General features: G+C 43.4%; 1 protein-coding gene and 1 long non-coding RNA gene across 2 annotated transcripts; one reads left to right on the top strand and one right to left on the bottom strand.

Moving 5' to 3' along the window:
* Positions 1–27,403, top strand: LOC111868969. Its single transcript, XM_033753252.1, has 7 exons — positions 1–84; positions 3,426–3,489; positions 6,256–6,464; positions 11,276–11,357; positions 25,387–25,546; positions 25,943–26,062; positions 27,158–27,403. The coding sequence occupies exons 1-7, from the start codon at positions 1–3 to the stop codon at positions 27,303–27,305; spliced, it is 867 nt and encodes a 288-aa protein (XP_033609143.1). The 3' UTR covers positions 27,306–27,403.
* LOC111868968 lies at positions 21,880–23,562 on the bottom strand. The gene is made up of 2 exons (XR_002843593.2): positions 23,384–23,562; positions 21,880–23,257 (listed from the first exon to the last, which is right to left on the bottom strand). It is a non-coding gene; the product is annotated as an uncharacterized LOC111868968 (long non-coding RNA).

Raw genomic sequence — 27,403 nt, 5'->3', positions numbered from 1 at the left:
ATGCCAGGCTCTGCTAATGCCGAGAAGGCTCGAAGTAAGGAGACTAGCAGCCCGCTTATGGATCTACAACCTAATGGGAACAAGGTAAGCAGACTGAGAGAGTGGCACAGTCCGTCTCTCCCCAGACGTGATGATTAAGGACCGGAATTTTATGCCCTAATAATCCCTTAAATATGTATGCATTTATGCATGAAAAACTTCCCAAATATGCATTAAAATATACACATAAAAATTTATACGAATTATTAAAATTGATTTTACATTATTCTAAGACCAACAAATCAATATTTAAGTTCATTTTATGTAATCAGTGAATGATTCACTTGTAATAAAACGCTATACTTAAATACAAACAAAGCCAACATATTTCAATATAAATTAAAAAACCAATGGTACTCACATTAAGCTCTTCGAACTTTCAACTTCTCTTCTGTTGCAGTTCACAATTACTAAATGTTTTAGGTTTTCCATAGTTAGTCGCCTCCAATTGTCTCGTAAGATATCCTTATAGCGGGAAAAACTTCTTTCCACCTCACAGAAACTTAGGGGCGCATGTACAAAAGCCGCTATTTGCTCCACTGTTAGTGATTTTTTACTTGGCAGTTCAGTACTCTTACCGGCTAAAATTTCTTCAATTTCACAAATTTGTTCATATCCTGGATTTTTTTTAAGAATGCTGTGTACATTTTCCTTTGCCACTTCACCAACTCTTCCAGGAACCGAATTCAATTTGGAAACACACTTAACGACTGATACAGAGTAGTATTGCTATTGGTCACCTCCAGTGAGGAAATGGCGGATGGAAGATTATATGGGGTAGGTTGTTCATTCTTATTAAGGGATCCAAGTATACAATTTGCAGTAAACCGTCCCTCACAATCTTATGTTTCGTCGATTGATACCCACACAAAATTATCTTGAATCTTATCTCTAATGCTTTCAATTGTATGATCGTAACACTGCTTCACGTAGTTTTTGCGCACAGTAGATTCATCCGGCACTTTACAGTGTATACTTCTCTATGAAGTTTCTCAGACTAGGATTGGTTAGTTTCCACACCGGAATATCTGCCGCTAAAAATGTTTCGCATAAATCAAAGGAAAACTGTAAAAGACTATTATTAGAAAATTCACTAAGCAATTTTTGAACAGGAGCACTTTTTGTGAATTTAATTTTAATATTCTCTTTGCGTATATTAGTGTTCAAATGCTGAAGCACTTGAAAGCGTGTTTCACAATCAACTGTTTTCTCACACGCTCGGCAATAAAGAATTTCGTTATCCGTACTTATCATCTCTCCTTCGAACTCCCGCTGATACAGCTGTAATTTAGTTTTCTGACTTACCTTCACTTTCGGCATGACTACAGAAAGCTAAACAAACTTAACTACAAACTAGTCACCACTAATGTGAATGGCCCCAGCTTCAAACGAAGAAGCGTAACGAACCTCATGGAGACTTTGGAAATAAGTAAGTGAAGTCCCTTATCGGTTGAATAGTATTACGTTGATAGCTGCTACATGTGGACGCCTCCGACTCTCTCTTCGCAGCCACTTTGATGGTACGCGGATGAGGCAAGTTACGAGTAGAGAGATCGGGGAAGTCCCGTTCTGGGTATTGCATCAGAAATGCATGACGAAATGTTGAGTCAAGTATGCGACATATTCTCATACGGAAAAGAAGAATTGTATGCACAGGACCGTTATAGAAAATTTGAATATAAAAATTAAAAAATATATTTGATAAATATTGTCGCGTGTTGGGTGTATAACGCGACAGATAACTTCACGCCGTATTTTATATAGCGAATTTTATTTCACATTCGCACTCACAATCACCCAAATTTCAGATTTACGATTACACTCCAAATGCCAGAATACAACTGACTAGTTGCTGGCTAACTCGAAACTAACTCGGAGGTAGCTCGAGGACTGACTCGTAGGTAGCTCCAGGACTGACTGTGAATAGCCTTCGCTGCGCCTCATGTAGCCTCGATCGGACAATACAGAAAACGGCCACGTAATAAGCACCCTTGTTGCCTGGCGCTGTGTTGCTAGTAACGCTAGCGGTAGTAACCGCTGTTACCACCGTCGTCTCTCGCAATCATATTTACCCGTGCTGCCCTTGGTGATGTCATCGCTGTTGACTCGCTTTGCATAGCGACCAGGATGCTAGGACTCGGCTAACTTCGGCTTACTTCGGCTTCGCTCGGCGCCGCTCGTGACGTCACCGCGGGGAGAGTTGCGGGGTGATTACTCGCCTATTACGCGAGCGCTACGTTACCGCTACGTGCAGCTGGGGAGGTAGGGGTCAACATGTCACACTATTTTTAAAAGAAAATATGCAGTATAAATAGAGATCCTCGAAAATATGATGCTTATTCATAAAGCAGGCAAAATATGCATTTATATGTACCATAAAACCGTGTCCAAAATTTAAGAAATGAAGTTATTCATGCATATATCCAAAGGAGCATACTTTCTAGCTACAAGAAAGAAATATGCATTTGCATTAAAATCCGGTCCCTAGTGATGATACAGCGGCGTATACCACGCACTGTCTCACGTCATCATTATTTGCATGCAACTCTGCATTTACTAACAAACCAACAAACGAACCCCTCTATGAAGCTGAGTTCTTAGTGCCAAGCCTCCGGTCGCTCAGCTCCTCAAGAAATTCCAAATTTTTTACGATATCCCAAGATTCCTTACGGTGTTCATAAGAGCTGCCCATTGGACACTATCCTGAGCCAGATGAATCCAGTCCATACCAGTCTATCCTATTTCTCCAAAATCAATTTCAATATTATACTCCCACGTAAATTGTAATTATGCCTAACGGTCTCCTCAGTTTTCTCTTTCCACCAGAATGCTATAAGCATTTCACTTCGCCCCATTCATGCTGCATTCCCTTCCCATCTTATCTTCCTCGACCTCCTGCGTCCCCACTGAATTTTGCATGGATTTTGCTGTTTTCAGTGAATGTGCCCTGCTTATGTTTCACGCATCAAATTTTATATTCATTCTAACATAAATTTATTTTGTAATGAAGTAAGAATAATTTACTGATGGAACCGTGGTGGGTGCGAAACCTTGCAGATCTTGTAGCGCTCTATTCGAGCGCTACAAGACCTTTCTTCTTACTCGTGAATACTCCTTTATATATAACAAAGGACATCAGCAGATTATTTCACGAGTGCATAGTGTTCACACAGCTACCAGCGCTGTACACCGTACTCCCTTATACTTATGCTATTGGGGCAGAGGCCCCATCTATCTCTTAGGAAGGATCCGTTGCAAGGATAGAGAGAAAGCATGCTTTTCATTTCTGCCAATTTCTCATGCAAACGGTGAACACTGCGAGCCATACATGTTGGGTAAAGGGAAGTTTACTGTGTGTACTGTTTACATTGTGTTATCTGTGCTAGGTTTCGGTTCCAAGGAGAGAGCGAGGCAGTCCCTCCACTCCAGTGCCCCACCGTGACGTTGGAGGTAAGTAATATGGTAAGATAATGCTGTATTCCTGTCAATTCATATGTTTAAACGATAAATCTAAAATGTTAAGAAGAGAATAAATACATAAATTTCCGCGAAGTGTAAGTCGCAAACTGTTTCTCACTACACGCTAGATGTTTTATGCATGAAGAACCGCACGTAAAACTCCGCGGGAGTTGCTTAGAGAGCGTTGTCTTATCTGGCTCCACGATTCATGCTTGTCAGGAGGGTGAGGGGAGAGACTGCAGTGTTACCTTATAAGTATCCTTTTGCTTTACAAACGTAAGAAAATTAGACCAATAAGGATGAACGGTAAAATAGATCCGCCGTAAGCTGCATCCTCACATGGCGACTGCTCTGAACAGTAGGCATCCTAGTCACGTGCCAATCGCCACGACTCAGTCGTCTCCAAGGATAATTCTCTCGCAATTAACTCAAAACTCTTCAGTCTCCCAGGGTTCCATTGGTTCCCGAGTACACACACAAACTTTGCTGAGTGCTAGTGTCGTCAGATATGTGTTCACTAATGCTTAAAAAGATATTCATGTTCATGTAGTAGCGCAGTAATATTGCGGCCAAGAGTAAACATTGAGAGCCCAAAGACAAGCTCAGTATTTATGTGTTGATCACTATTAAATTAGCATCACAGATCTGGATCAGGTTCTAATTGCTTTTACGTACACTAAAATAATTAGGAAATATAGTTGTCTCTGCATCTGAATGAGGAGGCTGATACTCTTCGCCATTTTATAACGTGTATGTATGTCGACCGCCTCTGTGGTCTAGTGATCAAAGTTCCTTGCTACAGATCCAGAGGTCGATTCCCGGCTTTACCATATTTTCTGAGAAATATTGGGTCTGGAACGGGGTACACTCAGCCTCGCGACGATAATTGAGGATCTATTTCAAGGAAATAGCGACTCCGGTCTAGAAAACCGAGATTTACGGCGATCTGTTGCGCCAAAGTTGGCATTAATTTCGCCGATAAGCGACGGTCGCTTGGTCGGTTAGTTCGCTTGCGAACTACAGGCCACGGAGTTTGTTTGTATGTATATCAAACAAAAACATCACTTACGGGTTCGAACACGCCCATCCAGCACTCATGCCGTCGCTATAATAATGTGCTATCATAACTCCTGTAATAATAATTAATAAGTAACGTTATCGAATTGTGCAGTTGTTATTATTGAGCCCAAACATTCATTTCTGTGTTCGCAAGAGCTCTGCGCTGGTGCCTACCCCAATCATAAACACCCGTTCCTATATCTCTTAGATTCATAGTAATATTATTTATTTACTGGTATCTTTTCCTCTCTTTAATCAAAGGATTTTATATATTCACTCCATTTAGTCACTTCCTCCCTTATGTAAACATTCCAATCTCACTCTCAATTCGGAATGTTTTATGACGCTCCTGATCCGGTTCTCTCTGTTTTTCTACTTGATCTCCCTTTCGTCCAGATAATCTCCTCAGTCCTCCTCCTCAGCCTACTCTCCTACGTTGTTGGTAGAGGCAAAGTTTCGCAACCAAACAGATGCACAGAAAAAATCAGTTTTTGTGTACTCTACTTTTCATTTTGAGAGACTGCAAGAAGACAAATTATTCTAGACGGAATTCTAGCAAGAAATAGCAGAGTTCAGTCTCCTATTAATTTTCCTCATGAGTCAAATTCTAACTTATTACTGCTATTCCCAAATATTTGGGAACTTCCATAATTTCAGAGGATGTATTTATTATAATTACGCTATGAAATTGTCCCGAATCCTGGGGATGAGACATCTACACATACTTAGATGACTCTGTGTTTTCTTCCCAGCTTCTTTCTTCCTAAATTAATTACAGCAATACCTCACATAGTCCGGGTAATCGATTCCGCCAATATTCCGGGCTGTTTGAAACCGGACTAATCGAGGAACTAAATACATGTAACAAATACTAATTGGCTCCAAAAAAATCTTTTTTTCAATAAATAAAATGCCATTAATAAATTGAAATATCTTTATTCGAAATAATTTTAAAAAATCATGTCTTTCGCAATTCATTTTTTGTTCTATAAAAGTTGCAATATTGATGTCTGCAAATTCTCCTTCTTTGGTCTTTTCTCTTCATACATTTCTTTGTATCAACGAATTGCATTGTTTATTGTTTGGCGATTTGTGAGGCTACGTTCAGTATTGTGAGTTAATGCACGTTCCGCTTAAAACCACGTAAGCCGTGCCCAGTGCCAATTTCATAGAGCACGTTTGAGCCTCTTCGTAGGTCTTGAAGCAGTGAAGAAGAAAATGTCTTTCTTTGATGAGGTTAAAACCTTCCGTCCAGCCCGTACACCGCTGCTATATACAACTGAGTTATCCCGACACCAACACTGTAACACGTATTATTATAATTATTAAGGAAAACGAGAAGCTAAGGGAAGAAAAAATTAAAAATTGTAACAAGATGTCGGAATGAAAAGCTCGAAGGAATACAGATAAGAAATAATGAAAGGTAAAGGATAGGATCATTTTGTTCCATGTTTTCACCACGTCTTTATATCTCTTCTACATATGATGCGAAAAGAAATGCTTCCATCAGCTTACGGGAATGAAAGATGGATCAGTATCGAAAGTTTCCTCCAAGTGAAGCAAGTAATGCTCGAGCAATGATCGCTTATGAACGCTGTTCTTCAAGATATTCTCTCAGTTCCAGAGCTGAGTGTCTTACGTTACATGCATTAAATTAGGAGGAAATATTTCATTACCAGTGGCCTCGTTCTCTTGCAGAAACACAGGTAAGGGACAGCCTTGAGAGACCTGTGCAGGCGCCGGTTATGAAGCCCAAGTCAACAAAGGCAGTAACTCAGGACGTCAAGGGACATCGGCGTGCTGGGAGACGTCGTATTCCAAACTACCGTATTCCCGATTACAGTGGCATTCAGTCCAAAATTGACTGTTGGAATAAGGACTGGAAAATTGGAGGCGAAAGCAGTGAGGTGAGCAGCACGGTGAATTGTAGCGTGATTCAGATACAAGGGAGAACCTGCCTGGTATCGGCTAGAAGACCTGATTCTATTTGCTTCACTTTCGATTTATTTCTGTTTCATGCCTATTTCTCTGAAACGGTTGAATCACACAAATCTCAATTGTTGATTGACCGTCACTGAAAAGAGTGTTGTCATGTTCTAGAAGGCACAGCATTTCTTAAAAGCCGCTGTGTGAAACCCCATTGTTCTGTGTTCCATTTATGTTTTGCTTAAACTCCTTACTGCGACTACCAAGTTAATATCTGTATCACATCTCGCAAAGTGGAGCGTGTGCATTGCAAGCGCACTTGTATCCTGTCTGCTGTTCTTCAGGTTGAGGTTGATCTGAATATGCGTGTGTGTGATTGTGGCACTTCCTGCATGCCACATCCAATCACATTCTGCAAACTGGAGCGTGCGCAGTGCAAGAGCACTTGTGTCCTCTCTGCTGTTCTTCAGGTTGAGGTTGATCTGAATATGCGTGTGTGTGATTGTGGCACTTCCTGCATGCCACATCCAATCACATTCTGCAAACTGGAGCGTGCGCAGTGCAAGAGCACTTGTGTCCTCTCTGCTGTTCTTCAGGTTGAGGTTGATCTGAATATGCGTGTGTGTGATTCTGGCACTTCCTGCATGCAACATCCTGTCACATCCCGCAAAGTGGAGCGTTGCGTAGTGCAAGCGCACTTTTGTCTTTCCTGCTGTTCTTCAGGTTGAACTTGATCTGAATATTCGTGTGTGGGATTCTGGCACTTCCTCCATGCCATTCATACTGTCACTCGAATATCTGTTGTGTCCACTCAGGAGCCAGGATAGCGCATTTGGTATAGTGACTTGTTAAGGGATGGACGACGGAGGGATCGGAATTCGAGTCACGGTAGGATGAAGAATTTTCTCTCTTTCAATTGACCTAATCCTTCGAGCCGCAGTATGGTCCTGGAGTCGATTCAGCCCTTAACATAAGTTAGGTCCATAAATCTTCCTGGGGGAATTAAGAGAGGCCGGAATGTAAGCCTGACAACCTCACCGCCATCTGTGGGACGATTGTCTAGTAAACGTGGGAGCCTCGACGTCTCAAAATTTACGGAACTTCAAAACTTCTTACTACTTACCTTATTTTTACATTACTGAAAACTGTTCAATCACCAGGGATTCATTGGCTCGTGAGTATACACAAATATGTGTGCGTGCTCTTGTAGTCAGACACCTTTGACCAAAGCATATAGAAGATTTTCGTTTTTCTGTACTGATGCAAAACCGTCTCTGTGGTCTAGTTGTCGGTGTTCCCGGTTACAGATCCAGAGATCCTGTTTCGAGTCCCGGCGCTACTATATTTTCTGATAAGTAGTCGGTCAGGAACGTGGTCCACACTGCCTCGTGAGGATAATTGAGCAATTTGAATGAAATAGTGGCTTCGTTCTAGAAAACCGAAATTAACGGGCGAGCGAATATTTTATTCTAGAAAAAATTATTTAGTAAAGTAAAGCTATCCCTGTAACAGGCCGTGAAAACCTATAGGGTTGTGAGACGTTGAGGGTCCCACATTAAGTAGATAATCTATTCAAAGATGGTGGTGAGGTTGTCAGCACCCCTTTACTCAGCAAGAAAATGATTTAATTAATTTCTGGTACTCATTTCTGTTAGAGGCTGGGTCGACCCCAGGGCCATAGATCGGCTGGAAGGATTAGGTCAATAGAAAAAATCCAGTGACAACATCTGGACTTGAACCCGCGACCTTCCGGCTTGTAGCATAGTGCCTCAACCGACTACGCTACCAGCTGCCCCAGAAAAGAATATTGTAAATACAAAAAAGGCCTGGGCCATGCATATCCGGTCTTCTGTAGCACATTCTTATAAATATCTTATTATACAATAACGGTAACTCCGAGATTCTTGTTATAGATCTTTAAATTAAACCTGAGATTACACTGTTAATAATCAGCACATTTACTTCTTTCACTTTCTTATATATCTATTGCATACAAATCTAAGAATGTTGTTTATGAAGTAAGAGACGCCTTACAGATTTTTTTTATTCTAGCCTTAAGAGCTCTATAATTGATTTTGGGTATTCCTCTTTGCTGTTCTCAGACAGAATGTCCATCGTTGTTGCCCGTTGGTCCTCGTACCGTTTACAGCCCCAGAAGATATGTTCCTCTGTTTGCAGCCCATCACCACATTCGCATTCGGCTGTGGTCACAATGTTAAACCTGTTTAGGCTTGCTTTAAGACTGGTGTGGCCTGGTCTCATGCGGTTTATTGACACGAAGGCACGGCGGTTGATTTTTATCTCTCGGAGCCACATTCTACTCTGTCCCCTTTGGTGTTTTGACAAAAATTGTGAAGTTCTTCTTTTCCTTTCTTTTTCCAGTGGGTTTAAGATCTGCTACTGGTTGTAGTAATTGACCCTCTTTGCCTTCTTTCATTGCTTGCTTTGCATCCAAGTCGGCCCTCTCATTAACTTCCACCGTGCAGTGCCAGGGGATCCAATTGACTCTCTCTGCCTTCTTTGATTGCTTGCTTTGCCTCGAAGTCGGCCCTCTAATTAACTTCCACTGCGCAGTGCCACGGGATCCAATTGACTCTTTCTACCTTCTTTGATTGCTTGCTTTGCCTCCAAGTCGGCCGTCTCATTAACTTCAACTCCGTAGCGCCCCGGGATCCAATTGATTCTCTCTGCCTTCTTTGATTGCTTTTTTTGCCTCGAAGTCGGCCCTCTCATTAACTTCCACTGTGCAGTGCCACGGGATCCAATTGACTCTCTCTACCTTCTTTGATTGCTTGCTTTGCATCCAAGTCGGCCCTCTCAATAACTTCAGCTGCGCAGTGCCCCGGGATCCAATTGACTCTCTCTGCCTTCTTTGATTGCTTGCTTTTTCTCCAAGTCGGCCCTCTCATTAACTTCCACTGTGCAGTGCCACGGGATCCAATTGACTCTCTCTGCCTTCTTTCATTGCTTGCTTTGCCTCCAAGTCGACCCTCTCATTAACATCAGCTGCGCAGTGCCACGGGATCCAATTGACTCTCTCTACCTTCTTTGACTGCTTGCTTTGCCTCCAAGTCGGCCCTCTCATTAACTTCCACTGTGCAGTGCCACGGGATCCAATTGACTCTCTCTACCTTCTTTGACTGCTTGCTTTGCCTCCAAGTCGGCCCTCTCATTAACTTCAGCTCCGCACTGCCCCGAGATCCAGTAAAATTGGACGATATTTCCTTCGTTATTCCAGTCTCTGTCGAATCGCGAGGGATTCGTTGCGCTGACCACGCGACACCCTCTATTCACTAAAGTTGGTACTAATTTCTCCGACAAGCGGCGGTGGCTTGATCGGTATATTTCGTTTGCGGACTAATACCACGGAGTTTATTTATTTCTTTGTTTGTTTGTCCTGATGGAATTCCTTTCGGAAACAAATAATGTTACATCCAGTGCGTCATATTGCAACTCCACACAAACTTTAGTATTTATGCTTTGATTGCTGTTGCATCAGCATCACTGCTCTCGTTCAGATTCTCATTGGCTTTATCTACACTGTGACTGTTGGGCAGTATAGTTGCCTTTTCCTTCTGAAGAGGAAACTCTATCCTTATATGTGTATTCATAGAATTTTAATATGTGTATGTATATGGAATAATGACATTCCTCTTGAAAAAATCATGAAATTGTCTGCCTATGCAAACTGATCTTTAGTATTCCAACTGTGAAGGAGACTTCTGCAACTAAATGCAAATATTAAATCTGCCTTGTGATATTTTAAAATTTTCGATAATATCTTATCAGGGAATGTACGTAATATACGGGCGACATAAGTCAAGGCAGGTTGACGTGCAAAAAATTTGCATGGGAATCAGTTTCTTTTGGGTGGCTGGCAAGGCATATTTCTGTCTAGTGAATTCTTTCTTAAATCGAAAATTAATGAAGAAGCGACTATAACGAATATTAAAAGAATTCCTTACAGAGAATTTGTAAGTTATTTTTCTTATGATTTGAAAACCCTGGCGGAATCAAATAAAATATCACAAAATTGATTAAATGCAACTTAGTGCGTAAGTTTTCTTGCCTCACCCCCTCCAGAAAAACGCTGGCAGCACCCCTGACTCTTCTCTTCATGTGTAAATATTTACGTAGGCTGCTGGCTAGTACGGAGAGCTCAGTCGGCATAACGGCGGGCTGCGGGCATCGGTCTTATATACAAGCTTATAATTACATAATAAAGCTGAGGTTTCCATCGGAATTAGAAATTGATCCGTACTCTCAATCCCAAGGAGGACTGAAAGACTGAATTTGGAAAATGACTGCATGCTTCCTGGCTCCTGTAGGATGTCTAGCACGTTGGTATAGAAGATCTTCTGGAGTAATATAATAATTAGAGAAATATAATTCCGCCGAGAATTTGCGGGTTCGCAAGACAACTCCAGTGAAGGGTCACTGGGACGAAGTGTAAATACGAAATAATGAAAGGGAAACGAAAAGATAATGTTGCTCCATGTTTTCTCGACACCATTATCCCTCTTTCACATATAACACGACAAGATAAGCTTCCTTCACCTCACTTGCATAATGTTCTATATATACACGAGAGGAGGACTGATGGTTCAGTATTGAAAGTTCCATCCAAGTAAAGGAAGTAATGTTCCGAGCAATACTTGCTTTGGGATGATGTTCCTCGAGAGATTTCCCCCAGTGCCACTGAGGAACACGACTTGCCTTTCATGTAATTTAAAGGGAAGTTTACTGTATAAGTGCATCTGATAACTGATGTACGTTATGATATTTGTACCAGGAGGACGCATCAGATTATGCAGCACGGCCAAGGAATGAACAAGGCGGTTCCACTACTCAAGTGGCTGAGTGTAACGCGGAAGGTAAGCAATATAATAAGATAATGATGAATTGCTGGCATTCCTTATGTTAGACAGTAACTTTTATTTCTTAAGAAAGGAATAAATACATAGATTAAAGAGAAACGAGGTCCTTGACTTCTTTCACTAGATGATGAATGTTTGATACTTTAGGATGTACAGGAAGAACACCGTGGGAACTTGTTAACCTAGCCGCCGCGTCTTTTCTGGCTACAATACCCTTGCCTTTAGAAGGGTCACGGTTGAGACTGGAATTCTATCTCAGAAGTTTCCTTTTGCTTTATAGTTGTAAGAAATTTTGACTAATAAGGGTGAAAGGGTAAAATAGATCCCTCGAAAAATGCTTCCTAGCATGGCGACTTCTCTAAGCGTTCAGCATCCCATTCATCGTGTCAATCACCACGGAACAGTCGCTCCTGCCAAAAATCCTAACGCACTACACAGGGGCGTAGGGTACATGGATGTGGTGGAAGCATTGCTTCCCTATAGAAAAGCAACTGTTATGGCGTGAAGGGGGCGTGGAGGTACCTCCACCGCTTCCGCCACTGTACTTCTCGCTAGCTGTCGCTACACTTATCTCCTGCCGTGATGACGGAGGGCGAGGAAATATCCCTCTCCGTCACCCTGTTTAGTATGCTGCCACCATCTTGGTAATCCAAGAAATCTCGTACTTATCTTAGCTTGCATTACTGTCTGGGGTAAACCGTGAATCGCCGAAGCTTTGGGAAGTCCTGGAGTCGGAGGAAGAGGATAACACTCGTGGATATGTGTGGTTGAATGAAACTCTTACACATTCCTAGCCTATTCTATTTACCTACGTCTTTAAATACCCTATATACACACTGTGCCGACGTTTGTCGGTTCGTCTTGCACTGGGGAATAATCCTGCAGGGTCTCGTCATGTCCCCCTCCTATCGCCTACTGTCGGTATTCTATGCTTGGAATCACTGAAGGAACCTAGCCCATCTGATTAGCCTATCGCTCCCGGGTTACACTTTACACTTAACGATCATGGCTATATGAGATGGTTTCACTTACTTGAGCTGCTGATGAGGAGGCTCGCCATCACGATCCAGCGTCCACTCATGGCCACAATTGTAATACTAATGTAATGACATTAATAAGAATAGTGTAATAGATCCGAATAGAATCGAATCGGATCGACTAGGCAAAAGGCCAAAGCCAAAAAGAAGAAGAAGCCCCTAAAATGGGTCGTCTCGGGTTTTTATAACCTCTGCTCGCTGACTCGTCGCCTTCCGGGTGTAGGGGGTCCTCCTACCNTTTTTTTTTCCAAGCTTACCGTCTAATTGTAGTGATTCCACATTTACCAAAAAACTACATCTACATGCATGTGACCTTTGCTCCATTACATCCCCCCTCACAAAACGTGAGATAATTCCTGTAAGAGAAATATTACACTTGTTTTCTACTCATGCTACTAACAGTCCCTTTCACCTAATTATCATCATTACAAATATCATATATACTTATTACATCAATTTCCTTTATTGTCTATTATTGTTCTCTTTCTGTCCCCTGTATTCACTGTCACTTTGTTTGTGTTCATTCATTGGAACACTGTAGTCTCGGATGGGGGTCCGAGGTCTCTGGTCTGCCTGTCTTCGGTCGCCATCTCTCGGTCGGTCCCTCCTGTGGGTCCGTCCTTCGGGTGGTCCGGGCTGTTGCCCTGGGTGTTGTCTGCTATGGCCCTCCCCCTAGCGCCGCGCGCTTGGAAGATGAGCAGCGCTCGTCGGTGCCTCCATAGACACAGACCGAGTACTGTGGCTGCTGCTAGCGAACCGGTCACGATTCCGCTGCATATCCATCTCTGCGTCAGGAGCCTGGCCTCCACCTGCTGTCGTAGTTGAGTCATCGTCCTGGGGGTGGTGTCGGGAGTAGATCCGTCCTCCGGGTCTTCCCATACGTCCCATACATCTCCTAGCAACCCTTGGTGCTGCTTCCAGTAGGTGACCTCCTCTGAGTGTAAGAGGTCCGGTGCCTGCGGTGCAACGATTCCTGGGCCGTCCCAATCGGCCGTGGACTGGAACTGCCGACTGGCTGGCAGCGTCAGCTGTCCGATGATCAGGTCGCAGCCATCCGGCTGCGTGATGATGCCTGTGCCTTCTATGCCCGTTATGTTCACGGGGCATCGTTGAGAGCTTATACATCTGCATTCAACCCTTGTAAGCTTCCCCACCGCATATAGCCATGAATTTTCAAAAGGGTGTTTCCTAAACACGGGTCTAAAATTCTCTGACAATATTTCCCGCGAACAAAACTCGTATCCCTGTCCTGTTCCGAAAAACAAACTACTCAAACACGTCTCAGAATTCCTCTCAATTATCGGAACTGTCCCTCGACATATAACAATATTTCCTTCTCTACAATTTTGAACATACCCTGGCGGTAAAATCATATAACTTCTTTTATCGGAGGACACTGCTAGTCTCTCCTTTCCTGTTTGTACCTGTACAAACTTGCCTAAATTTTGTTCGAATGAAGGTAACGGTATAGGTTCGTAAACAGTGTAGGTTCGCTGTTCGGTTCGTAAGGGTAGTTGGATAATGAGGCGAATTGCTTCGCTCGTAGCCAGTACTGCAACCTCCGAAGATGCATAAAACACATGCATGTTCTCCGGTTTCAAGGCTGTTATGAACGAGTAGCCTTGTTCCAATTGTACGTAAATATCGCGCAAAATCGCGAATAATTTGTGCGAGGGCACAAACTGGCAGTCAATCGATGTAACGTTGCCATATCTAAGCTTAAAGCTAAGCTTGTTAAATCTGTATAAATTTTCATTATTAGTATTTCTAATTCCCTCGTGTAACTGGCTTTCCTTACGGAGTTAGTTATTTGGTCCCTTGTCTGGTTAATCTTCTGCTCGAGCGTGAGCTGCTCTCTAACCAGTTCCTCATGGTTTAACTTCATTGCTCGCACCATCTGAGCTAATGTTTTAGCGTTTGCCCTTACTCGCGAATCCATTTCGCGGCTAACTGTTACGCGTTCCGTGGCGTCATGTACTAATTCCCCTACTTTATTCCGTAAGTTTTCTATCCTATCATTTAGTGGTCTCAAATCTTCACTAAGTGCTGCTCCGAAAAGAAATTTAAGTGCTTTCCCTCCTAGGCCAAACACTTTCCTGCGAACTCTCCGATCCCTTGGTCCGCTTGACTATCTATCCTCTTAGCGTGTTCCGTTACGCTAATGTCTACCGTGATCTATCACACGGCGTCTCTTAACAAAATCTCGCGTTCGCGCACAAGCGCATTCCTCTATTCATCTGAGCCCTACGGCTCCGCTGGTTTCAGGTTTCTCTCAACCTGAAGACATAAGAAGTGCGTCAGTTTCCGTTACCTCTGCACTTGCTTCGGCCTCCGGCCGTCTTTATTCTTTATAATTACGCCGATCTCGCGGTCGTAACGAGTAACCGTGTCGTTCTTCACTGAACGTGTCCATCGCTGTCGTATTTAGTGCTGATGGGCCATCATTACCTTCCCCAACAACTTCTCTTTCTGCTATGCTTCTTGTCTCTCTCTCTTCCGCTGGCGCATAAGTGCTGACTCTGCGGTTTGGTTCAGATGCCTCTTGACTCTCGTAAGGAGTGGGCATGTACTGAGGCGTGTATGCATCTCGTATCGTTTCCTCTCCGTCGCTCGACGCTGAATCATCTGGGTTCGTCTCTCTTTGCTCGAACCTGGGTCCTTGTTCCCTCATATTTCGCCGATGTTGTCTCCGTCTCTCACGGAGCTCTTCTCGTGTTGCTCTGCATAGCTTCAGTTGCTCTATGTGCAGATTTACTTCTCTTTTCCCTATTTGTACCCTGTACACTAGGTCAGAGATTTTTCGTATCACCTGGTACGGACCTAACCATTTAGGTTCCAGCTTTCTTCCCTTTACCATTTGTTTTCGGTACACCAGCTGGCCGGGTCGATACTCCATCCTTCGTGCTTTCCGGTCGTGGTGAACGCGCTGGTCCCTTCTCACTTGACTCAGTTTCCTCCTTGCAATTCTATGTGACTTTCGTCGTCGTCTGGCCAATCTGCTTACGGCCTCTCGTGCGCCGTTTTCCCTGGCGTTCCTTGTTTCGTAAGCGGTTAATTCTCTGTCCGCCGGGCCCTTCATTTCCTTACCGTGCGTTAAGTGGTAGGGCGAATACCCTGTGCTACCGTGTGGCTGCGATCGGTATGCCCATAGAACTAAATTGCGATGGTCGTCCCAGTTCGTCCCACTGGGGTCCGCATACATAGCCAGGCCCGCATGTAGGGTGCGGTGAAACATTTCCACCTGGCCGTTGCCTTGTGGTCGGTACGGGCTGGTGAATATTTTGTCCACTCCTAGGAGTCGGCAAGTCTCTCGGATTAATTCTGAGGTGAAGTTCCGCCCTCGATCGCTCAGGAGTTTATCACACACTCCATGGCGCGTAAAGATGTGCATGACCAGGGCGTTAGCTACCGTGGTGGCTTCCTGGTCAGGGAGGGGCACTGCCTCAGCCCACTTCGTGAAGTGATCGAGGTAGGTCAGGAGGTATCGGTTACCTCTCTTGGAAGTAGCGTAGGGTCCTGTGATGTCGATCGACGCGACTTCCCCTGGTTCTCTGGCCTCGGGTAGGCTACCCATGGGCGCTGTAATCACACGGCCCGTCTTCAAACGAGCGCATTGGTCGCAACTCAGAACGTAATCCTCTACGTCCCTGTGTAAGTTAGGCCAATAGTACTTCTTGCGAATCCATTTCTGTGTCTTGACTCCAGCGTGCGCAGCGAATTTGGCATCGTGGTGGTCCCTTATGATCCTACCCACCAACGTCTCCGGTATTACTAACCGAGGCGTTCCTTCCGGGTCTTTCCGATATAACAGGCCGTCTTCGTCGATTATGTACTCTCTCCGGGAGTCTAGGTCCTCCTTCACTTTCCTGCAAAATTTACCGAGCTCCTGTTCTGCTTTCACTTCCGGCCTAGTTACCTGTCCTTCCATTGTGAGGGTCCCTATATGGCGAGACAAGGCGTCTGGCACGCAGTGGTGCCTTCCCGGTCGGTGGAGTACCGTATAGTCGAACTCTGATAGGCGGAGAGCCCATTGGGTGAGTTTGGCACTCGGGTCTTTTAGTTTCAATAGCCAGCATAATGCTCGGTGGTCGGTTACGAGCGTGAACTTGCGACCGTACAGGTAGCACCGGAACTGTTTAGTTCCGTACACTACTGCTAATAGTTCTTTCTCTGTGACTGACAGCTTCTTCTCCGTAGGAGTCAACTGTCTACTGGCGTAGCTAATCGGACGTTCTTTCCCATCCTGTACCTGGGCTAAGACTGCTGAAATTCCCTGGTCACTCGCATCGGTGTGCAACCTAAACTCGTGGGAGGGGTCCATACTCGGGTAAGCAAGCACAGTGTCTGAACTGAGCTCTCCTTTCAAGCGACTAAATGCTGTTTCTTGTTCCTGGCCCCACTGAAACTCGTGGTCCTTCTTTGTCAGCACTGTAAGGGGTCGGCTAATGTCTGCATAATTTGGAATATACTGCCTGTAGTATCCGCTAAGTCCTAAAAAAGATCGCACTTCTGTCACTGTGCGGGTTCGAGGGTAGTTTCGAACAGCCCTCACTTTGTCCTCGCTGGGACTAACTCCTCCTCGAGTTACTCGATGTCCTAAATACTCCACACTATCCTTGGCAAAGTGACACTTTTCCAAATTTAAAGTTAATTTAGCAGAACGTAACCGTCCAAAAACTTCTCGTAGGCGTTCTGTATGTTCCTGTAAAGTGCGTCCGAAGACTAACACATCGTCCATAAAAACTAAACATGTCACGTTTCCTAGTCCTAATAGTACTTCGTCCATAACCCTGGTGAATGTATAAGGTGAACCCGCTAAGCCGAAAGCTAACCTTTCGTACTGATACGTTCCGAACAGTGTTGTTATCCCGGTCTTGTGCTTGTCTTCTGGTTTTATCCCTATGTGATAGTACGCGTCTTTAAGGTCCACGAATGAGAAGTACTGATTCCCATTCAACCTATCCAAATTCTCCTGCACTAAGGGCATGCAAAACACCGGTATCTTTGTTACGGCGTTCAATCCCCTAAAGTCGGCGCAGAATCGATACTTAACCGTCCCATCTGTACTCTTTTTTCTAATAAGGATTACTGGGGCGGCCCATTCCGTGGCGGCTTTAGTCAAAACTCCTCTCTCTACCATCTCCTCTACTTGATTCCGTAATTCGTCCCGCAAGGCATACGGGATTCGATAGGGGTTCCGTTTTACTGGCCTGGCGTCACCTGTATCAATCTCGTGGTACGCTACGTTTGTACGCGGAATTATTCCGTCCTCTGTCTTCTTAAATAAGTCTTGGTAGTCTAACAGAATTGGTCTCACGACTCGTCTTTCTTCTTCTGTTAGGTGGATCAACTTTTCTTCTAGCAATCTTGGTACGTTCGCGTTCTGTTCCCTCACTTTGGGGTTCAACTGTCGGGGGTACCGATCCGCCTTCAATACATTCGGTCCGTAGGTTGTGTCATTCCCTATGACGTCTTCAATGAAGTCATTCTCCGTGACATCATATATGTTTGCGATTTTCGTCCCCGCTTGCAACGTAATCGGCTCTCTACTCGTGTTAATCAGTTGTGCGGTACAATAAATCATTTCCTTCTTATGCTGACCCTTGCCACTGCCGTCAGCAATTTCTTTAGTTCCTACGCGCGTCTGGCGTTTCTCATGATCTACTAACATCGAACTCGTAAAAACACTTGAAACTGTACGAGCTGCGTATATCCCCCGAAGTGGTATTTCCACTGGTTCTGCTTGTACCCATCTCTTGAGTGTAGATTTCGGTGCGGCTTTCCTCTGTATGTCCGTTATCTTGGCCCTCGTAACCAGGAGCGTCCGTGGCTCCAGATGCACGGTTTGTGGCAACACTGCTTGCCACTGGTGACGTTCCCCTACCCGTCCGCTTTCCGTCGCGGTATCGGTCCGGCTGGATTCCGCTGGGGCCTCCTTTACTCTCTCAACCACCTGTCTTCTTGACTCCGTGGTCGCTTTCGTAGCCGTTTCCGTCCCTTCCCCTGCGCCTTGCAGAGGTCGCGGCTCCGTCCGACAGACCTTCACTCGTCTGTCCACTTCCCGTCTACCTGGCGGGTAATTCGTCAGTTTAATCTTCTGGCCATCCAACTCTATTTCTTCGGTGGCCAAGTCAATACGGGCGTTTAGTGCCCTCAACAGATCGAGCCCCTTAATTCCGTCCTTCATGATCGGAAAGGGCGCTACTACGAAATCGTGAGTGTAGTGCCTGTCTCCTATTACGAAATCCAACTGTCTAGTGCCTTGTATCTCTAATTCTTGTCCAGTGATACCACTAACCGCATCTGTAACCTCTGTCGTGGGCTCCTCCCCCACGTAAGGTTGGACTAGACACACGTCTGCACCTGTGTCTATTATAAACTCGTAGTTTGTCCCTTTGACTTCTGCTATGATACACAATTCTTTGTCCTCTCGCGCTGTCGCGAGTGGAATCCACGCGGCTTCCTTTCGGCGGGTGACGGGGTTCTCTACCGCCGAAATTAGTTTGGGGAGCTCTGCTCCCTCTGGGTCATGGGCTTTCGTCTTGCCTCACAATCCCTAGCTATGTGGCCTTGCCGTCCACACGAAAAACACTTGACTGGGAGTCGAACCCAATCTCTGCTCGTATCTCTTCGTTCCTTGGATCGTTGTACCGTCGATCCTCGCGGCTGGTTTCTCTGATTCCATGGTGATCTGTATCCCTTCTGACTCGTGAAGCTCTTCCTTTCCGTCTTCACGGTCAGTGTACCATGTTCCTTGCGGTGCAGTTCCATCTGCTTCGCATTATATACTACTGTCGCTATGTTTAGCGCCTGGTCCAGAGTTTCTGGATTCCGAATCCGTAACTCCCTTCCTGCCTCTCCTCTCATTCCATAGACGAAACTGGTGAGAAGCCTAAATTCTGCTTCCTCTTTTAATATGCGCTGCACTGTCGGGTCTTCGCTCTTCCTCACGGTCTTCGTGCTCAATGCCCGACACCTGTCTAAGAACTGGATGGGCGACTCTTCCTTCCCTTGCGAGGCTTCGTGTAGTAGATTATAGTGGTACCGAACTGGCAATTTCTCAGTAAAACGGTCCACTAGTGCTGTTTTCAACACTTCATATCTCACGTTCACGTTGGTTAACTGGTCTCTAGCGCTAACGAACTGCCTAGCTTCACCTGTTAACTTGGCCTTTATGATGTTTACTACGTCCTCCTCACTCCAATTACTTACACGAGCACACTGTTCTACCTGCGATAAAAATTCCGTTATTGGTTTCGCTTGAGACTGACCATTCCATTCCCTAATGCTTGATGCCAGTGATAAATCCTTTGTTTTCACTCCTATTGTTAAGCCTTTCAACTGTTGCTCTAACTGTGCTATCCTAGCCTCCATCTTGTGGTTCCCTTTTTCTACCTTACTTAGAACTTAACCTATCACCTGTCTCTTCCTAGGTGCGTGTTCGAATCCTGCGCTGCCACCACTGTTATGGCGTGAAGGGGGGCGTGGAGGTACCTCCACCGCTTCCGCCACTGTACCTCTCTCTAGCTGTCGCTACACTTATCTCCTGCCGTGATGACGGAGGGCGAGGAAATATCCCTCTCCGTCACCCTGTTTAGTATGCTGCCACCATCTTGGTAATCCAAGAAATCTCGTACTTATCTTAGCTTGCATTACTGTCTGGGGGAAACCGTAAATCGCCGAAGCTTTGGGGGAAGTCCTGGAGTCGGAGGAAGAGGATAACACTCGTGGATATGTGTGGTTGAATGAAACTCGTACACCTTCCTAGCCTATTCTATTTACCTACGTCTTTAAATACCCTATATACACACTGTGCCGACGTTTGTCGGTTCGTCTTGCACTGGGGAATAATCCTGCAGGGTCTCGTCATGTCCCCCTCCTATCGCCTACTGTCGGTATTCTATGCTTGGAATCACTGAAGGAACCTAGCCCATCTGATTAGCCTATCGCTCCCGGGTTACACTTTACACTTAACGATCATGGCTATATGAGATGGTTTCACTTACTTGAGCTGCTGATGAGGAGGCTCGCCATCACGATCCAGCGTCCACTCATGGCCACAATTGTAATACTAATGTAATGACATTAATAAGAATAGTGTAATAGATCCGAATAGAATCGAATCGGATCGACTAGGCAAAAGGCCAAAGCCAAAAAGAAGAAGAAGCCCCTAAAATGGGTCGTCTCGGGTTTTTATAACCTCTGCTCGCTGACTCGTCGCCTTCCGGGTGTAGGGGGTCCTCCTACCATGACGTGATTTTGGGTCGGTGTAGCTTGATTATTGGTTGTCAACCCAGAAGGGGTTGACTCGTTTGGTAGGCCGCCTCTTCCTACTCAGCATTTTCCATCTGCCATAGTGCTTATGATCCATTTCATATAGCCCTTCCGCATTGTCAGCGGTTTACGCCGCCGCGTTAACATTCTGATTAGTCAGGAGTTCTTGTACTTCCTTGTAGACCCGAGCTCTCCGGGTCATGCAATATTACTGGTCGGTTTTTTGTTTTTTCCAAGCTTACCGTCTAATTGTAGTGATTCCACATTTACCAAAAAAACTACATCTACATGCATGTGACCCTTTGCTCCATTACAGCAACCAAGAACATTTCCGGCAATTATTCAATTTCGAAAAAATATTTCATACTTCAAAATATTAATTAATCTGAGAACATATATTACATATAATGAGAATATTGCAAGTTTTAATGTGTTACATAAACAATTTATCAGGATAGATCAGCTATTTTCTTCAAAAATGCAGGGAACTTCAAACTGCAACACGCGCGGAAGCAGCAGGTCTTTCGCTTCCACCCTCCCCTGGGTTAACTGGCTGACCAATGTCAATGTTGTCTGTTAGTGAGCTATCCGTTATGATATGCTACTAGCTTCGTGCTTCCAGCAATGTTGCCAGATGTAAGGCATTGCAGTTCGCAGTAGCATAGTCTGTGACCTGGCAGTTAAGCGTGTGAATTAGTTTTCAAAAGGTGTTAGCGTCTCATTTATGCACAAATCAGTTTAGATATTATTCTGTATTTTTCTCGATACAGAATTTGTTTTGCTTTGTGTAATTATAACTTTATGACCAGTGTTTTTGTGATTGCTGTTAAGTTAAAAATAGAAACATGACACTTTCATGTGATAACCACTGTGTGATTGAAAAACTTCTTCAAACACCGTTCAGTTCACTCAGTTATAATGAGAAACTTAAGATAATAGAAGAAGGCACACCTAAGCCTAATCTAACTTTACACATAAAAGTGAAATCTTGCACACGGCATTTCAATACCAGTTTATATGAGGCTATTCCATGGTTGTGTGGGTGTGATAAACTAAACAAATTATTCTGTTGGCCTTGTCTCTTGTTTTCTAAAGAAAAACACGTGTTTAACAGTGCTGGTTACAATGACATTAACAACATTTACAAATCTGGCAAAAGACATGGGCATTCAGTTAATCACATTGCTTGTCTTAAAGAAATTACACTGTTTGGTAAAAACAGAAGGATTGAATTTTCTCTAAGCAGCCAATACAAACAGTCAATTGAAAAACACAATGAAGCTGTGAAACAGAACAGGAAATTTGTAGGCCAATTAATTACAGCAGTTTGTTTTCTGGGCTCTCAGGGTTTAGCATTTCGGGGACATGATGAAAGCGTGGCATCTGTTAATAGAGGAAATTACATTGAGGTTTTAAATATGCTGGCACGTTATGATTCTGATTTACACAATCATTTAGAGTCTTCAACTGCTTTCCGTGGTTCTTCTCCTGACATCCAAAATGAACTGATACATTCTGTATCTGAATTGATGACAATGGAAATTAAAAAGGAAATTTCAAAGGCTAATTATGTTTCTTTAATTCTTGATGAGACTTCAGATGTGATGAATAAGTGTCAGTTGGCTTCAGTTCTTCGATATGTGACAGCTGATGGCAATGTTGAAGAAAGGTTTCTGCGTTTTACAGACGTGAGCTCTGACCGTTCTGCCAATTCCTTGTTTAACCATGCTCTTGAGATTTTAAATGATTTTGAATGTGGTCCCAAACTCATTGCACAGACTTATGATGGTGCTGCTGTTATGGCATCACAACATGCAGGAGTACAAGCAAAAATTCGCGAGCAGTACCCAAACGCCATTTTTGTTCATTGTTATGCGCATAGACTAAATTTAGTCTTAGCACAATCTGCTAGTTTTATTAAGGAAGTTAAGGTCTTCTTTGCTACTCTCTCTGGCTTTAGAACTTTTTTTGCCAAGTCCACAAAAAGGACTGAAGCATTGGATTCCCACCTTAGGAAAAGATTTCCTTCTATCGCACCTACTCGATGGCAGTACCATAGCCGACTTGCTGAAACTGTGCATGAATACAGAGAAGGAATTGAGAATCTTCTTGTGTCTATAATAGAGGAACCAGAAGAATGGGATGTAGAAACAATTTCTTCTGCACGCGGACTTCTCTCTCTTCTAAGGGATTTCGATTTCAATTTCATGCTGAAAATATTTTCTTCAATTTTTCCATATTCTGGCGCTCTTTTCAAAATCCTACAAACTAAGAGATCTGATATAGCTTTTTGCAATACCAAAATAGACGAATTTAAGCATCACATGCAAAGATTAAGGGGAGGATTTGACCACCTTTGGAGTGAAATGGAAAATGTCTTCGATTCAAATGGCCCAACTCGACCCAAAAGAATTCGCATTGACTCAATGAGTGGAGAAGAAAGAAAAAACTCCTATAAACGGCTGTTCTGTGAAATTATTGATGTCGTGTGTCAGAATGTCTCTGTTAGATTTTCGGAGAACGCTACGCTCCTCTTCTTGAGTCTTCTTGATGCCAGATACTTTCCCATGTATAGAACCTCATTTCCTGAAAAAGCATTTTCCTGTTTAAAAGAAAATTATGGTGCATTTTTTGACTTTGTTGCCTTAAAGAGTGAACTTTTAGTAATGTTTTCGGACCCAGATATGGCAAAAGATAGTGTGTATGACTTACATCAATATATGTATGCTCTTCAGTTATCATGCGTTTTCCCGCAAATCTTCAAATTATGTGAGCTAGTATTAACAATACCAGCGACAAGTGCTGCAGATGAACGCTCATTTTCAGCTCTGAAGAGATTAAAAAACTACTTAAGAAATTCGCAGAACCAGGATAGGTTGTCATCACTGGCTTTGATGAACATTGAAAAGTCCTTCCTAAACAAACTGCAGTCCAAACCCAGCTTTCTAGATGAGGTTATTGATCTGTTTGCCAAGAAAAACAGAAGAATCGAGCTGAATTATAAACAATAAAGTAAGCATTAATTATATTCCAGGTTCACAACCCTGTCATTTGATGGCTATAAAATTGTGTTTATAATTATGTGTTATTTTAATATATTAGCTTAAATATACAATACATATTAAACTATTAGCTGTTTTCTTTTAAATAGAAGATAGAAACTATAGGGTATGTAGAAAAATTTTATATACACGTATATAAAGTAGCTTCCCTGCTTTCGGTAGTCATGCTACGCCACTGGCACTACATTACTCCTAGTTGGTCAGTCCCCCAGGGATTCATTTGCTCTTGAGTACACACAAACATTAGTCAGTCCTATTCGAGTCACATAGGAATTGACCACTGCACAAAGAAGATTTTCACATTGGTGTAATGATTCAGTTCTTTCCGGAAACAAGTTTTATTAGAGACAATGAGGCATATGGAAAGCGAAACGAGAAGTTTTGTATTTAAGTGTTCCCTGCGCATTACTTCCTTCTTTAGGTAATCATTCCAGTTACACTTTCAAAATGGAATATTTTGCGACGCTCCTCAGTAGAGAATATTCTCCATCATACTTTTTCTTAATATCACTTTCTTCCAAAACTTCTTATCAGTATTCTACTGTTTATTTGTTGAGTCACTAATCCAATTTTATTGGCAAAGTGCAATTTTCAAAACTACAAAATCCACAAGAGAAATTTAATCTCCATGTATTCTAATTTATAAAATACTTACTGTGACCCAGAAGACAAAATTTTTCGGAATATATTGTAACGTGGATGGCGCAACAGGAAGTAAGGGTCGCGTGAACTCTGCGGTCGCGTGAACTCTGCGGTCTCGTGAGTGACGTCACATACACCCACTCCTTCCATCATTATGCAACGCTCGGTAAACACCCCCTCCCCGTGGTGACGAAACAGAAGAGCAAATGTGTCAGGCAACCATTGCCGCGGTGACGTAATAGCATAGGAGCCGCTGCCGCTGCTACGGTAACAGGCCAGTAAACACTCCACCACCACCCCACTGTGACGTAACAGGGGACACCGCTGATAACACGGGGCAACAGGGAACGGTATAAAAGGCCGGCTGAGCAGTGTGTGAGCCAGTGTGTGATTAGGAGTGGCACAGTGTGGATCGTGAAGTCAGACAGAGGAAGTGAAGTCCAGAAGCCACGAGCTGTGTTGTATCAAGTGCATGGTAGGGACTCCAGCAGTGATATGTGGCAATTGTTGGAATAAAATGCCCAATTCAGTATCATATTGATTCTGTCATGAGTCTCATTTTAACACGCTACAGTGTTTCATAAATATTTGCAAATTGCCACAGTGCAAGTGGACCTAGGGTATAATTATTCTTCGAATCTTGACGATGAGACATCTGCATGTACTTAGATTTCTCTGTGTTTATTTGTTTCCAGCTTCCCTAGTAACGTCAATTGAAGATCTTTGTTCTTTTATAGTACTTACTGTTGTCTCCAAATTTTCTAAATTGTCAGTTTAGTCGTCTAGCTGATATTCAGTTTTTAATTTCAGTGGATTCTGATTTTCATGGACGTTCATAATGGTACACAATAAAGAAAGTTTGTAAAGAAATGGCGATGCCATGACCACTACTTCATTTGAGAAGTGCAAGTTTAAAAGAATTCTCCCATATGTAGGGCTTGCAGAATGATTTTTCCTCTTAGTAGGGAGAGGTGAAATATAAGGACTGATGGACGCTTTGCTCTGTTGCAGAAACTCCGGGAAGTATTCCCTCCGTGAGAACTTCATCGCCAATAAATAGCACGATTGAGCCACAGAAGCAAGTGTCTGCGAGCGTCAAGAGCGTGGAGAAGCACATACATGGTCTGAACCATGTCAGCTTCCTGGCTCCTGTAGGATGTCTAGCACGTTGGTATAGAAGCGTTTCTGGAAGTAATATATTTCTATCGAGCATTTCCGTGTTCGCAAGTCTGGGGCGAAGCGTAGATATGAAACAACGAAAGAGAAAGGAAAAGATAATGTTGCTCCATGTTTTCTCCATACCTTTATATCTCTTTCACACATGACGCGATAAGATAAGATTCCTTCACCTCCCTTGCATAATGTTCTATATATACACGAGAGGAGGACTGATGTTTCAGTATTGAAAGTTCCATCCAAGTAAAGGAAGTAATATTCCGAGCAACACTCGCTTTGGAGTGATGTTCCTCGATAGATTTCCCGCAACTGCAGAACAGTGTCTTACGTTTCCTTCATTACAGTGGTGGAAGAATATTTTAATTATGAGTGGTTCTTTGGTCTTTTGCAGGAACGCAGTCGTTCCAGGAGGCATAGAATTTTGCATATTCCTACGCCCGCTTACTGTGGCGTTAAGCCCACAGTTGACTGTTGGAGGAAGGACTGGAAAACTGGAGGCGAAAGCAGTGAGGTGAGTTGTACGGTGAACTGTATCGTGATTCAGATGTAAGGGAGAAACTTGCCTGGTATCGGCTAGAAGATCTGATTCCATCTGCTTCTGTTTCATGCCTATTTCTCTGAAACGGTTGAATCATACAAATCTCAATTATTGGTTGACTGTCACTGAAAAGTGTTGTCATGTTCTAGAAGGTACAGCACTTCTTAAGAGCCGCTGTGTGAAACCCCATTTTTCTGCTTTTCATTTCTATTTTGCTTAATTTCTTACTTCTATCTTCGTATTTTGAAGCTACAACTTAGTGTCACTTTCACACCCTGCAAACTTGAGTGTACGCAATTCAAGCGCACTTGTGTTATCCACTGCGCATCAAAATTTTGGTTGATCTGAATATACGCACATATATTCCCACGTATGTGCTTGACTGTGGTACATCATACACGCCATTCACACTGTCACTCAAAGAATATCAGATAACCTTCATGAACTCTTTCCTTGGGAATCTACACTAATTTCTGCAATTATCTTAATTATAAGTTTGTATCTATTGGAGCAAAACCCGTTGTGAGAGGACAACGAATCGCGTGTACTATGTTTGTTCCTGTGCATATGGTGGCTTTTGAGAGAACAAGGAAATTAGTTCTATATCTGTATTACGTGTATCTAGATTTGGAATTTAAATGTAATGTGACTTGTATGTTGACAACTAACGTAGTATAATTTTGTTAAATGAATTATATTTCCTTAACATGCCAGTAACAGTGGCAACTTAGTTCAGTTGCTATCCAACCAGAGAAAAGACAAAGAAATCAATGTAAAACCATGTCGATCAGTTAGTTGCATGGTTAAGCGAAGGATGTTAAGCAATTGTGCGTTTGTTACGTATCAGCAACATTGACACACAGAAATATATCTATTTTGCGTTGTTTCGCTCATTAAAGGAGTTTGAATTAAACTCCTGGGCAATTTAATCCGAGAACCGAAATGTGTTTATACTAAAAATGTTTCTTGGAACCGTGGTGGGTGCCAAACATGGAAGTTCTATTCAAGAGATTAGAGGTGTTATATCTTCATTGTGAATACACCATTAAAGGAATTTATTTTACATAGGTCAGTCAAAAATATCCCGGAAATCCCCTGCAGACGGAGAACGAGCAATAACATAGCGCACACACTGTTGTGTTGGGGAGCTCAGCCTGTCTACTCGCAGGCGCAACAGGTCTGGAGAGGTTTCAGTATGCAGTGTCGTTACTGTTGAATTAGACGCGAGTGTTGGCCATTCGGCGCATTGTCGCAGTTCGAACAGCGTGCGAACATCAAGTTCTTGTTCAAATTGGGAAAATCTGCTTCAGAGAC

Source organism: Cryptotermes secundus, unplaced genomic scaffold, assembly GCF_002891405.2.
Source record: "Cryptotermes secundus unplaced genomic scaffold, Csec_1.0 scaffold3371, whole genome shotgun sequence".
NCBI classification, from domain to species: Eukaryota; Metazoa; Arthropoda; class Insecta; order Blattodea; family Kalotermitidae; genus Cryptotermes; species Cryptotermes secundus.
Note: the sequence above shows the minus strand (reverse complement) of the source record. Positions and strands in the feature narration are given on the sequence as shown.

What these genes read in the sequence shown, in the direction of transcription:
- LOC111868969 (XM_033753252.1), top strand. Translation starts at nt 1, where the DNA reads ATGCCAGGCTCTGCTAATGCCGAGAAGGCTCGAAGTAAGGAGACTAGC. An exon ending in GCCCCACCGTGACGTTGGAG is followed by an intron (nt 3,490 to 6,255) that starts GTAAGTAATATG and finishes GTTCTCTTGCAG; the next exon opens with AAACACAGGTAAGGGACAGC. An exon ending in GTAGGATGTCTAGCACGTTG is followed by an intron (nt 25,547 to 25,942) that starts GTATAGAAGCGT and finishes GGTCTTTTGCAG; the next exon opens with GAACGCAGTCGTTCCAGGAG.